Source organism: Anthonomus grandis, chromosome 4 (genome assembly GCF_022605725.1).
Source record: "Anthonomus grandis grandis chromosome 4, icAntGran1.3, whole genome shotgun sequence".
NCBI lineage: Eukaryota > Metazoa > Arthropoda > Insecta > Coleoptera > Curculionidae > Anthonomus > Anthonomus grandis.
The window spans coordinates 28,599,482-28,614,098 of NC_065549.1; the positions used below are offsets into that span (position 1 = coordinate 28,599,482).

Consider the following 14,617-nt stretch of genomic DNA (forward strand, 5'->3'; position numbering starts at 1 on the left):
TTGCCGTATTTTTCAAAACTTCTAGTTTGTCGCAGATTACAGGTATTACAGGTATCTCTTTTTACTGGTTTTTTTTAGATTAAAATTACTCAAAAAAATTTCTTTATATTTTGTAAATGAGACTGCGCTCTCTGAGCTTTCCTTATATAGGTTAATGTAGTATCCTAACGTAGATACATGCAACTTGTCTGTTCTCTTGCATAATGTGACTTATACTTTGGAAGTTGTTTAATATGTCGGATAACTTCTTGAAATCTCTCTTTTGATACTTTGTTTTTACCAACACTAATAATTCCTCTCGTATCTTTTACTCCCTCACCTATTTTTTTAAATATTATACAAGTATTAATTAACCTTTAAACTAGAAATTCTCAACGTTTTAAATAAACACATTTTGCAGTCTTTCAAAAAACATCACATCTGTCATGTTTTGTTCATTTTGCTCGCAGATGCAATTACCGAACTTAGCTGCTTTTTGCAAGCGCCAGTATCATGAGATTTAATTAACTTGTGCAAAATTTCGTGGCGTTTAGTCGCTTTATCCAAAATGCAACTAGTGTTATAAACTGTTTGGCGCTTAAATTAATTTAAAATATATCCTTAGCTATAGATTTCTAAAGCTCGAGATTTTTTTCGTAAATAAATATGATATTTGGTCGTCAGATCGCACAATAAGACCAAAAAAACGAATTTGGCGCTTGGTCGCGTTATGCATAACTACGTCCAATTATAGGACCATATTCTTTGACGAGGCCCTATTATATAACGTCTTCTTAGAGTTTCTCAGAAACAGGTTGCCAATTTTATTGGGAGATGTAAATCAGGAACTTGGGCGCAATATGTTTTTGCAACTTGATGGTTGTCCAGTGCATTTTGCAAGAAATGTGCGAGAACACCTAAATGCAGCATACCCAGATCGATGGATAGGAAGAGGAAGCCTGTTTCTATGGCCACGCAGGTCTCTCGACTTGACCGTTTTAGATTTTTACCTCTGGTGAAGAGTAAAAGATCTGGTTTTTCGGTCTAGGCCTACAACCAGGAAAAATATGATCCTCAGACTTTAAAATCCGATTCATGGCTTGCCTAGAGAGGAAATTGAATATGCCGTTATCTCTACCAGGGAAATATAAGGATACAAGGGAAGAACACTAGAGCAATGTTTAAAAAACGGTCTTTTCAAGGCCACAATTTATTTTAAAAGAATTCGTTACATTTAAAAATCGTTACGGTGCATGGTATAAGCAATGGCGTCCGATTAATATTTCTGGTCAAAAAACGATTAAGATTTATTATGGTAAAGCCACCTCTATTTATCAGATATAGAAGGATTATATTTTTACATTCCTATCTGGATTCTTCAGAATCTATTTAGTGCATACACTTTTAGTTACATCTAAGCTATAAACACGTTTAACATACAAAAAAAATATTAGAAAAATGGGGTTAACCGTAACAATAAAGTATGACATGTTTAATTCTAAATTATTTTGGAATTTTATACAGAATCTAAAAATAAAATAATATTCAGGATGTTCTATTTACAATAAACAAGTTGATATCTACTTCCGGTATTACCGAAATCCTCTGAATTATCAAAATACTCTGACAAATATTTACACATTTCTTGTGCATATTTTTCCCATATTAGATCGATCTGATGATTAAAAGGGAAAAGGTCGTGTCTAAATAAATGTATAAAAGAGCGCCACCTCGTAGATTCTCGAAAAACTAGTATTTTTGGTTACTTTCTTTAAACAAATATTCATTTAAATACAAGTTTTCTCAACTCGACTAAGGCAATGGGAACTTACGACGATTTTTGTAATTTTAATTTTTTAATGGTAATGTAATTTACATTTTATCATTACATTTGAGTTTTTTGAAAGAACTTGTCGAATAGAGTAAACCAAAGTCAACGCACCCTATCCGATTTTAGCAAAAGCTGCAGTAATATTTTTTTGATATAAAATTAAAGCAGTAAAGAGACTTAACCAAAACTTTGAAAAGAATCGGCCCACCGAAAGCCGATGTTTAGCTGTTTTTCTCACTCAAGCTAAAAACTTCCCCCACCACTTTATTTGACAAATGACAGAAATTTTTGTTGAAACTTTTTTATGTGGAAATGTTTCAAGATTATTTCGAGTTTTTGGAAAAAATTGAATTTAAATTTTGAAGTATCTGTAACGAACTGAAAATTAACTTAAAAATAGTTTCCAGCTTTTTTTTGCCCGCTTTTATAACCAAATTTTTTGTTTGAAGGTTCTACGTTTATTAGTTTCTGAGATACAGCCGCTTACCTCGTTTAAGTGGCCACCCGGCACAAATAACATGCGGCTCGCCTTTTACATTTATTTTACGGCAATTCTTGTATGTTAACATACTGTACCGGGTGTACAACTAAGAGAGGTCGTCGACCACATCTCAGTAACTAGTCAAGTAACTAGTCAGTAACAAGTTCGTACGATGTCCGCTAGGGAGCGTAATACAACAATGAAATTGAAAAAATTGGTTTTATATAAATATTTTAAGTAAATCCTAAAGAACTTTTTTTTCTAATGTCGAATAATAGGTGGGAGAAGGGTTGAATATTTATATCTAAAATTGTTGATAACTTTTGATTGGCCTAACGAATTTTAACGAGCTTACTTTTATTTTAAAGGGTAATTATTAGGCTTTTATGTGGTATAATTACTTAGCCGACTTAGTTGTTTTGTTGAGCGCTAGAGGGCAGTTTGTGTTAATTTGGATTTTTTAGCGATTTTCTGGTAAATATTAAATACGATTTAATTTTTTTCATTTAGGCTAAAAGAGCATGAAAAAACATCAAAACTAGCGCAAACCGCAACTCGATATCTTATTTTATTCCGAAATTATTAATTAAAATATTTCTGAACAATGAAATCCATGGCCGCGCTGGCATTATTGCGTCACGGGTTAGTAGTAAAGTTTGGAGACAAATGAAAATTGATTTTCGGGGCCAATAAAACATTTATGATCGGTGTCAAATGTAACGTCGAAGACAATTTTTGAAATCATTTAAGTTTTTAAAAATGCTAAAGGTAATTCCAAACAACTTAGCTTTTGATATGCTAGCTGCGTATTTTTAATGCAGGCATTGCAGCCCGTATATATGCCCAAAGATATCTTGACCGAAGACACTATAATCATGACTCTTTACCGGTTTAGCTACCAGGTTAAGAAATACTAGAAGTATTCGAGGCAATATCCATCAAGGACGAAGTCGAGGGCGCATGGAGACAAACATTATAAATGTTTTGGCCTATATTGAAATAAACCCTCACATAAGCATCCGAAATATTTCTAGGAAGTTGGGAATATCCCACGGTACAGTAGAAAATATTCTGAAAGAGTACGGGTACCTATTTTTATTTGTTACAACACTAATAAGCATCCTATTATCTTCATAGACTTCATCCATATCACGTTGTTCTGCACCAGGCGCGTCTCGAAAGAGTCTTTGATAACAGACTCAATTTCTGTCAATGGCTGTTGAACATAGTTAGAGAAGATCCCCGATTTATCTCGAAGATATTATGACCGGACGAGGCATCATTTAGCAGCGATGGTAGTGTAAACCTGCACATGTTGCAGTTCAAGTTCGTCAATACTTAACCAGGTAATATCGTTTGTGGATAGGAAGAGGAAGTATATTTCCTTGACCCGCTCGATCCCCAGATCTGACTGTCCTAAATTTTTATCTGTGGAGAAGAATTAAAGATTTAGTTTTTGCCACCCCACCCACAACCCAGAACGACATGCAGGACCGAATTCGCAATGCAATAAATTCTTTACCCACAACAGAAATCCAGATAGCGGTTCTGTCAACGACACAACGACTTCGACTGTGTATTGAAAATGAAGGAAAACAGTTTAAGCATCTAGCACACCATTAAAAATATAAAACAATTTATTTATTACAAAAATTTGAGTTCTGGAGTTTCTTTATTTTTATTGTTCAAAAAGATTTTAATTAATAATTTCGGAATAAAATATCGGAGTTGCGGTTTGCGCCAGTTTTTATGTTTTTTCATGCTCTTTCAGCCTAAATTTAAAAAAATACATCGTTATTATATATATCGTTATTATATTATTATTATTACACATCGAATAAGTCTATTTTCTTCTTCTTTTCAATAATTGTTGAGCGTGTGAGATAAAAATTTCTAAATTGATTTTTGCTATAAGTGACGTAATACCCAATATAATAAGTAACTCATTACATCGTTATGTTTAATGTTTGAGAGAAAATCACTGAAAAATTCCAAACTAACATAAACCGCCCTCGGGCGCTCAACAAAACAACTAAGACGGGTAAGCAATTATACCACATAAAAGCCTAATATTTACCCCTTAAAATAAAAGCAAGCTCGTTAAAATTCATTCGGCCAATCAAAAGTTATCAACAATTTTAGACATACATATTCAACCCTTCCTCCACCTATTAATTGACAGATTAGCACGTTGACTAGCGCCACGCGTATAAAATATATACATAGTTCTATTGATGGCTGCAGGCCGCGTGTATACGATTTATGCACACATTACGTGTATTTCTTATGGGTTCTCTATTTGTCCGGCGTAGGACTAACATATAATGTGATTAGCGTGAAAATATTTTTCTATTTTTTAAAAATATAGCTGTTTTAAATTTTGTATTGCAAAAAGTGCCCAATAATGCGGGTCTAAGTTGGATAGGATTTTCTTTGTTTTTTAGTAAGAAAATACCGCATTTTAGGTTAGGAAATGTAACATAAAGTAAATTTGAAAACGTTTTATTAAAAATAAAAAAAATAGAAGGTGATAACTAAAAATTACGTCTAAACTAATGGAAAAATACACCAAATACTTAAAACATTGTGGAAAAAGTTGCATAATTGATAAAAATATGGAAAACCCCTTTATTACTTTAATTTGGCTTTATGAATTACAAAAAAATATTCAACACATATTGGTGGTTTACCTGGACAGACGGGGCATATGTATAAAACTTGTTTGCTGTGAGCCATATCGTACTATCATGTTCACTTTTGTTCTTATTATAGCAAAACTTACACCTAGCTCTTTTTTCACCAGTGACAAGTACATGATTTGGACTATTATCTGTCGCATCAATATTTCGAGGTTTCGAAGAGTTTTTCAATAAATGCAGACAAAGATTTTCACGAAACGTTGTTATTTGGATCGATGACGCTGTTTGATTATTGCTTCTGAATAAAAGCCAGGCATTCACTATTGCTGTACCTGTCAAAAGTTCGACCGCAATTTTGCGGAACCACTTAACGCTTCTGCGTAGTGCAGTTAAATATGACATTTGATCGGATACATCGATAAATGACTTTGCTGAGTTATATTCGCATATTGCTAATGGTTTCATTCGCAGTCCTCCCTGTCTAGCACTTACTTCTCTCATTTCATCCCCATGTTTAGTAGTTAGAAACAAAATATCCCTCTTATCTTTCCACTTCGCAACTAAAACTCCATCCTTTTCTTCTCCGTATATTTCACCTTTTTTTAGGGTTTTCGCAGTCACGGTTTTTGGGCTGTCTTTCCTGTTACTTCTTAGTGTCCCAACTAAATGCGTTTTCTTCTCCAAAAGCTGTTGAGCTAAGCCGACACTTGTATACCAATTGTCGGTAACCAAAGTCCTTCCTTCATTCAGTAGACCATCCATTAACTCTAAAACGACTTTATTGGCCACTGGAATACCATCGGTTTGATCTATTCCGCAATAAATCTTGACGTGGTAGGTATAGCCACCTTTCAAACACAGTTTGAATAATTTAAAACCAAACTTATGTCTTTTTCCTTTTATGTATTGCCGAAATTAAATTCTTCCACGAAAAGGCACCATACTTTCGTCAATGCACAAGACCTCTGAAGGAATCATACATTGTTCCATGTTTCGATTTAGAATATCAACTAGGGATTGAATTTTGAACAGCCTGCCGCCAGGAGGGCAGTGCTCGTTATTTGAAACGTGCCATATCTTTAGAAGTATCTCGAAACGATTTCTTGACATATATTTAGATGCTTGAGATGCGTAGAATTCACTTCGGCTCCAGTAATCCTTCATAGTTGGCTTACGGTCTAGGCCCATCCAGATTATAATTCCCAAAAAAACCTTCATTTTAGATGAATCGGTGGGAACCCAATCATTTAGCCGTGATTGTGGACCTATAGAATTATTGACTATATTTCCAATAATTGTTTGCTCGGCATAGATATTTGTTTGTAAAGCCATTAGATTGAAAACATCTTCTATTACAATTTTAAGAAACACATCTAGCTCATTTTTTCCTTGTAGCTCGGCAGCAAGATTTGCAGGCACACCGGAATTAATATTGAAAGGGAAATTTTTAAAATTTCTTAGAATAGGCCCCCAGCAATTTTGAGCACCATGTTCTGTCTCCGATAGTGAGTTTGAACTTTCACTATCACCAAGAGTATTTGAAGTAGAAGCATTAGGTAGGTTTGGACATATTTTTGGATTTTTTGCCGGCGGTGGTTGATTTTCTTCATCAGAGTCACTGTCAGAACTTTGTTGATAATCTGGATCGTCATCTGAATTCATTGCAAACGGGTCTTCATCGCTCATGTCACCTAAACACTCATCCATTAGAGCCTGTAATCTTCTTCTCTCATTTTCTTCCTAAGACCAACAAGACATCTTGTTATAATATATAACAAATAAAGTCAAGAAAAACAAGAACTAAATTCGTCCCACGCGTTGAAATTACTTACAGATGTGACAACTACTCCGTATTACTTCTGAAACAACACTAAAGAAAGAAATAACCCAATAAACTTGTAAAAAGTAAAAACGATTTATGTCTAGCGACAGAGCTGCAACTGGGAGCAGTGTAATGCGGGTTGCCTATTATTGGTAAAACAGAATATAAATGAACACGCAAGCACAAAGTGACCGCGGCGCCGGCGCTCGGTCAAGCCTATTAAAAGCATCTCGGGCATCTCCACCTGTAAAACTAAGCAGAGTTGGCCTCAGAAATAATTTTAGCGGTTGTGTATAGTATTTACATATTATACATGCTTCTAAACAAGGTCAAATACAAAAAAAAATGTCTCTTGCTATTACATTTGGATCTAAAATCTACTTATTAGAAAACAAAATTAATAAAACACTCCTGGCGCACCTGACCTAAGTTCTGATATACGCCCGGCAGTCAACGTGTTAGAAAAAAAAGCTTGAAATAAAAAATTTTCAGAATTTATCATAGTTCAAAACGGTATCATTTTTCTCTAGGATTCACTTTGAATATTTTCAATAAAACCAATTTTTTATATTTCAATGTTGTATTACGCCCCCTAGCGGTTATCGTACGAACTTGTAAATAATTTCCAGCGATTTCTCTTTCGCGCTTTTATAAAAATAATTTTTTTCCCTATGCTTTGGGATGACTAGTTACTATGATATGGCCAGCGACCTCTCTTAGTTGTACACCCGGTACAATAATGCTCGGTGGACCTAAGAAAAAGTAAATAAAAAATTCATTTAATAGTGAGTATAAAAATATTTATTGCAACACATCTATAAACGTTTGGTAAAACGCGGTATACAAAATTATTTGAATTCAATGGAATTTAATCCTCCTATTGCAACAAACATTGGAATATCTTACATAAAAAAAGTTATAATCTTTTATCAAAGCCGAATAAATATCTTCTAAACAAACATAAAATCACTAAGTTTAAAGCTAAAATTAAAAGGAAAAATGGCTAAAAATTAAATAACTTTTTGGACCTTTCTGACTTATCCACCCTTTTCTTAAAGGCTGGACTAAGATTTGTATTCAGTCTTAGTTTTTTTATTACATTTGGGGTTCCTTCTGCAGCTTTTCTCTTTTTACTCTAAAATTAACAAATAAAATAAATAAATATGGGGCGGAATAAAAGTAAGGTTTAATAATGTGACACATCAAACACAGGTTACGATTTTTCAAAATCAATGATTAGATTGAACTTAATACTCATCATAGGTATGGTATTTTAAATTGATATTTTAAACTTTAATAAATATGCGAGATACACTTGATTTGATTTATAATCAATTAGCTCGTATGCAGTAATTCTCTTTCTATCGACTTAAACTTAAAAGGCCCTATTACTTTACATAAAAAACCCAAAATTTAATAAGGTGCTAAAATTATAATAAAATAAAACCTTAATCATTTAAGTTTAAAAGTTTAGTTGTCGCTCTTAAATTTCTGTAAATAAAAAATATGGAACTTGAGCATAATTCAGTTGTGAAAAATTGAAAAATTAGCATAATTCTTTCTCTAATTATGCTACTTGTAGAAAAAGTAATTGAACAAGTGTTTTATAAAAACTTCTTTCTCAAAAGGCTTTTTTTAAGCATCCCCATAAAAGTTACGAAAAATTATAACATTGATAATTTTACATTCCCCTTTCACATCCTGGATAAAAGTGATTTTCTTAAGTTAAACCTAACGATTAAGAAATGCTCAGTTTGCAGACTTTCAATATCATGCTACCCTTGGGGACAATAGAAATTAGTCGGTTTCCTATCATAACATAAATTACTTAATAAATAATAATGTCCGATGATATGATATTATATCCGCGGTTTTAAAAATTACATTAAAAATATTTTCAAAAGATGCAGGCTTAATTTTTTAACCATTAGTATTAATAGCTATTACATATTTTACGTTTAAGCAATGGTTTAAGATTTATTCTCAAAATATGTAAATTGGTTATTAATTGATTATTAGGTCTGTTGAACTTACCTCAGTTGCGGCAGCTGTATCTGCTATAACAGCACTACTTTGGAACAAAAAGTGCTTAGTGGTTTTTTTGGATCCACTATTAATTGTAGTGTCTTTTGTATATTCGGCCACTCTTTCTAAGACGCGATCTGTTCTATTTAGGAACGATCCTCTCTTATTCTACGATCAAGAAAGTACGAGTTAAAACTATAATCATCTTAAATATTGTTTGAAAGTGATTTAAAAAATTATTTTAATAACAATGGTACTAATAAAAAAATATTTTACATTAAAAATAAAAGATTTTTTTTAGGGGTCAAAAAGACTTATTTTTCAATAATTTTTACTTCGTACAGCATCAATAGAACTAACAAACGAAAATCTTTTTTTATACTAGTTACATTTATATCCTCAATAAGGATATTATTAAAAAAGGGAATTAAGCGTCTGTAATAACCCAATAAGACCATATATTCCTCAGACCCATATGTTCCTCGGCCATATCTCGGTTTTGCAATTTTGTGGTCATGAAGAATCGCTGGAAATATTTTTAAGAGTTCTATCAGATATTATTAAGATCACCAGAGTGCCTAACTGCTATCTTAAATTTTAAAATTGCATGATAAAAATGTTTTTTCACATTTTTAAAGAGAACCAGCTTATCTGTCACTTTCTTTAAAAGAAGTTGTTTCAAAAACAAAGATAGTGGGGGAGGAGCGTTCAATTGTTTTTGCAATAACCTGCTTTCACTTCTTAACGGTGTTAACAAATTTGATATCGTTGAAAAGAAAATTCCTTGAAAAATAAGAATCAACCAAAATATGGTTAATTTACTTGAATCCTTCTCCGCTAGTGGACTAGTTACACCATGATCCAAAATCCGAAAAAAATCAAATGGAATCACAATTTAAAATATTGTGACTTACCTAATTTGTTTTCAAAATAATTGTTATAGGACATTTTTCATCGACAGTTTTTTTTTATTTAAACGTTTATAATCGATTACAAAATCATTTATATTTTTTGGGATTAATTTTAGCACTATCACGATATTTATACTATAAATTTCGAATGGCTTCATATTCTTCAGTGTTGCAGTAAATCACTGTAATCTTGAAAATGTTCATAAACAGCAATGTTACATTTTATTATTCAACTGTCGATTTTTTAAAATTATTATTAGCTTTTATTGGCGTTAGAAAATTTCTAGCAATACGTCAAATTTTGCGGAAAAGGCAAATAAATGAAATTTATGATATTCATTTAATTAAGAAAAAGAGAAATTTGCGTATTTTGTGCTATTTTTACAAGAAATAGTTTTTTGGATACCGACAAGGGATATAATCTATAAGCTTTTGTTTTAGTTTCTGGTACATATATTATTGATAGATCAGACTTAGGAATTCAATTAGATTATATATGTTTATTGACATAATAATTGTTTATCAATAGAAGATTTTACTTTATTTGCATCGTAAAATTGGGTAAGCAGGATTAAGACATGGAGTATCAAGTCACCTTAGAGTTTTCGAAGAGAACGTTCAAATCTCGATAGAACTTACGTAAGAAATATATATTATTAGGTGCGATTTGATATTGAACGGATTACTTTTCGGATGGAGGGTTGCGAGGTACTTTTTAAAGATCACATATTCTAACTTGAGCAAGAAACACTGTCATCAGGATGTGTCGTGGTCAACTAAGGCAGTTAGATTTTTTAAATTTAACTCTCATCTTTTCTTGATTGAAGAGAATTTTCAGACTGCACTATGGGTTTTTGAGAAACTTTGTTGGTTTGGTTAAAACCTGAGATGTCTTTTTATATTTAATTTTTCAGTTCCTCTTCAACAAGAAGCTGAGTATCTTCTTGACCTTTATAAATAAATAAAATAATTAATAAAAAAATATTTGTATTGCAAACTTGATAGTGTGCATTCATTAATGACACTGGAGTCAAAACAACATCTCTTTTTATTTTAGAAACACATTTACCTTCAGAGTCATAGTCCTATTCATGATACACATAATACTCTCATTATACCTTTGCCTAAAAACTACTTTAGTCATAAGTTCATTAATTTATAAAGGACGAAATCTTTAATCATTCACCTGATTGTCGTCAACACTTTTCGTAACTTTTTAAAATAAGAACTTTTGGGTTTATCAAGTCCAATTTTGTAAGAAATGTAGACATTAAATAAAGAAATTTCATGAAAGATAAAAATACAGGGTGTTTCATTAAAAAAAATTGAGTTATTGCATATTTTATTAGAGTAAATTGGTAAATTTATATTAGACACTTAATCGAATATATATATTAGACACTCTCTAAGAAAAAAACTTTAGACTTTTACTGAAAGATAAAGCTGATACCATAAACTAACTACATTAAAAATTTCGTTTCTCTAGATTGAACCCAGCGGTTGCTATAAGAATTTTAATAAACTCCTTAAAACACTAAAAATGTCCTAAAAATACGAATTACGTGGCAACGCCGTAATGAAATTTAAAAAATGAGGTATCAGTGTAAAGCTCTAAGTCCCCAAAAGCATAACGCCATTAAATACAAGGTACTCTATTTGAAAAAAACTACATATTCTTCCGTAACTAATTTTTGACGTACCCTGTATATGTAAAACTATATTAAGTTTGTAGATTTCTGCAATCTTTTAACCATGTCATATAAGTTTTTTTTCTACTCCGTATAATTTAGACGCTATTTTATCCGTACGCCTTGCTGACGCAATCTGTATAACAAGTGCTGTTCGTTATTGGAGTGCTTTTCAAACAACTTCATACACTTGATGACTAGCACTTGACTTAAGTGGGATTAGGGATATATCTAAGAGTGTAATAATTTACTTACTAAGATGCTGAAAGGAACAGCTTTAAGCGGGCTCGTAGGATCAGGCTTATTCTGTTCGCTCACCGAACTATTTTGCGAGTTTAAACTAATACTTCTCTCCAAAAATTTTTGTCCCAATTTTAATAGTTGACTGGTACCTACGACATCATCTTCTGAATCAACGATTTGACTTTTTTGTTTTTGCAGAAACATTTCCCTTTCATGCCTTTTTTTCCTCCACTGCTCTTCACTTTCTTCTTCATCCAGATAAACGTCATCTTCATCTTGTTTTTCTTGTATTGAGTCTCCATTTAAGTCTGCAAAAAATATATTGTTCATATGTTAATAAAATGTGTAATATATATCACTATACTATGCAGTATTTGTAACCTATAGTCATTATTTACCTACCAATATTTTTCCATTTGAATTGTCGCTGTCTTCCTGTCCCATGCATTTCACCATCTTCCAAAAGTAGCTCTTGGAGAAGTTTGACTTCACGATTATCATCGTCTAACATTCGTCGCCTGAGACGTATTGCATAAACAAAGCTAAACTACAATATAATTTCTACTTACATATGAATCTTTTCAAGATCCGATTTCACTTTTTCCTCATCGAACTTCTCTGTATCACCTAACTCAAACTCCAATTGATCTAAATCTTTTTCATCTTCGTCTTCACTGCCCCATTCAGATTCTGACAACTCGGCTTCGGCTTCCAAGAAGTCCGCTAGTTTCGGTGCCTTTTGTGGAACGTCTTCATCCAAAGAATTAAGTTTTTTTTTTTGATTAATGACTTATAAATCAAATTATAAAATACATACCTTCATCATCTAAGTCAATTTCATTTTCTTCCGAGTCATAATCAATATTTTCCATGTTTTCTTTATCTTCCAAAAATTCTTCTTCGCTTTCTGAATCTTCCGAACTGTCATCGTCTATAAAATTCATTTAATGATTTTATTATATTAAAGATATTTTACCAGCGATCTAAATTTGAATAATTGTATAGCATATTACCTAAGAACTGTAATCGTTTCTTATTAGTTTTCTTTATCTTGGTAGCCCCATCAACATCATCATCATCATCGGAATCGATAATTCCACCTCCTTTAATCTCTTCTGAGTCAGCAAATATGTTTCTCTGAGAGGCCGCATTTACCGGTGAGTCAAATTTTTTCTTAAAATTTTCTAGTTCCTCTTCATCAAGAAGCTGAGAAATGATCGTATCTTCTTGACCTTTAAATTTTAATGAAAAAAATTAAGATTTGTATGGCGAAGTTGATAGCGTGGATTCATTATTGTGATTACTGTCACTCGAACCCAAACCAAAAAAACAGCTTTCATGTTTTACATTTTTAAATTTAAGAATACCATTTTTTTTTTTTTTTTGTAAATCAATAAAAGATATCTATCTAAAACTAGTTAGAAAGCATTGTAATATTACCAAAATTCACAGAAAAAGATTTTTCATTACTTTCTTGAAAGTATTTGGTAAGGTTTGGAGTTATATATAAAATAATATTTATTACTTCTTTTAGAATTTTATATTAATTTTTATATTAGCTCCCAGAATGTCTTAAGAAAAGTTCTTAATACTTAAAAAAGCATAATAATATGTTGTGTACCGTTTTTTGCATATGGCATTATAATCTGTCAAAAAGTGGCGTATCATTGTTCTCAGAATATTAATTGAAACATGTAGAAATATGCGGCGAATCCTATTCTAAAATTTTAAAAATTAAGGCAATTTCCCATTGAAGCGAAAATCAATTGAACATGTGAAAAAATGCGCAATTAAGTAACATTACAAAAACCTAATTTGACTTGTTTGGCTTAAAATGAAAAGAAGCTAGACTGTTCCCTTTATCCTGGACCCGGTATACAAATGATCTTAAATAAAGAACACAAATCTCATGGTTAAGTTCCAAAGTTAAGACAGTCCAGAACATTCCTTGGAAGCATCAACGCCAGAGGCTCTAGTAAGTAAAGTGAAATTAAACTACGAATTCTTATATGATATATTAATTATTATTTATACATTAATTTACATAATTTGAGACAAAACACTTACCCAAACATTTTAACTCACTACTTTGTGTGCTTGTAAAATCAATAAGCTGTTTGGTGCTCTCTGCAGATGCAAATTCTGGTTGGGTAACTCCGGTAAATTCGCCAGAACAAATAGCAAGTAGATCTTGAGTACTTGGAGGTTCTTCAGAAGTGCCCGAGGTTGCTTCATGACTTGGAAGAGTTTCAGTGCTCTTGTACTGCTCAGAAGAACTTTCCAGTTGAGATGCCAACATCTCTACTGAACCCTAAACAAATTAAAAAAAAAAACAATCTATACTTAAATTTTAATCATCTTAAAAAAATGTTTCATATGATTCCTTAAAATTAGTGCACAAAACTAAAAGGTTTTATGTTATCTTTAAAGCCCACTGCTCTTTTTCAGTCTTAAGATTTTACAACATGCTTTCAAGTTATTCTACAGGTGTTTACTTGTTAACTCTTAATTTATTACAATTCTTGTTACGTGTACTCTTACGAATAAATTTTTTACAATATGCATATTATAACGATACTAGTAGCGCCTCGAATATCAGCAAGAGAAAGAAGGAAAGAAGCTAACTTGGGAAACCAAGTTCCCAAGTATTCTACCAATTCGTCATTTTTTTGCGTCGGCAAATAGTTAACCACAACGACAAGAAAATGCGTTGTATGTAAGGAAGTAATGGGCTCCAGAGGTAGCAGAAGGCTTTAATGCCTCAGTACAACGTGTTAAGTCCCTTTAAAAGGATTGCTATTGATATTGCAGATCCGTTTCCCTCAGATAGTCCCTCAATCAGACGCAGGGAGTAAATATATTGTGCTTGTGATCCATTTAATCTATTTGCTGAAGTATACTACTCAGCAAATAGATAAAATGGATCACAAGCACAATATACGACTACCAAATGAGAAACTCTACTCTACCAAACGAGAAAGCCTCTACTTTCGTCAAC

General features: G+C 32.1%; 1 protein-coding gene across 3 annotated transcripts in view; it reads right to left on the reverse strand.

Moving 5' to 3' along the window:
• Window positions 1-7,614: 7,614 nt before the first annotated feature.
• The window catches only part of LOC126734991 (claspin-like), a 51,994-nt gene continuing 44,991 nt past the window's right edge, over window positions 7,615-14,617 (reverse strand). For all 3 annotated transcript variants that reach the window (XM_050438857.1, XM_050438856.1, XM_050438855.1), the window contains 8 exons: window positions 13,687-13,930; window positions 12,633-12,851; window positions 12,437-12,550; window positions 12,189-12,369; window positions 12,022-12,137; window positions 11,632-11,927; window positions 8,787-8,945; window positions 7,615-7,887 (listed from right to left, as the gene is read on the reverse strand). In XM_050438857.1, coding sequence (XP_050294814.1) covers window positions 7,756-7,887; window positions 8,787-8,945; window positions 11,632-11,927; window positions 12,022-12,137; window positions 12,189-12,369; window positions 12,437-12,550; window positions 12,633-12,851; window positions 13,687-13,930 — 1,461 coding nt within the window. In that variant the 3' untranslated portion in view covers window positions 7,615-7,755. The remainder of the gene's footprint in view (window positions 7,888-8,786; window positions 8,946-11,631; window positions 11,928-12,021; window positions 12,138-12,188; window positions 12,370-12,436; window positions 12,551-12,632; window positions 12,852-13,686; window positions 13,931-14,617) is intronic.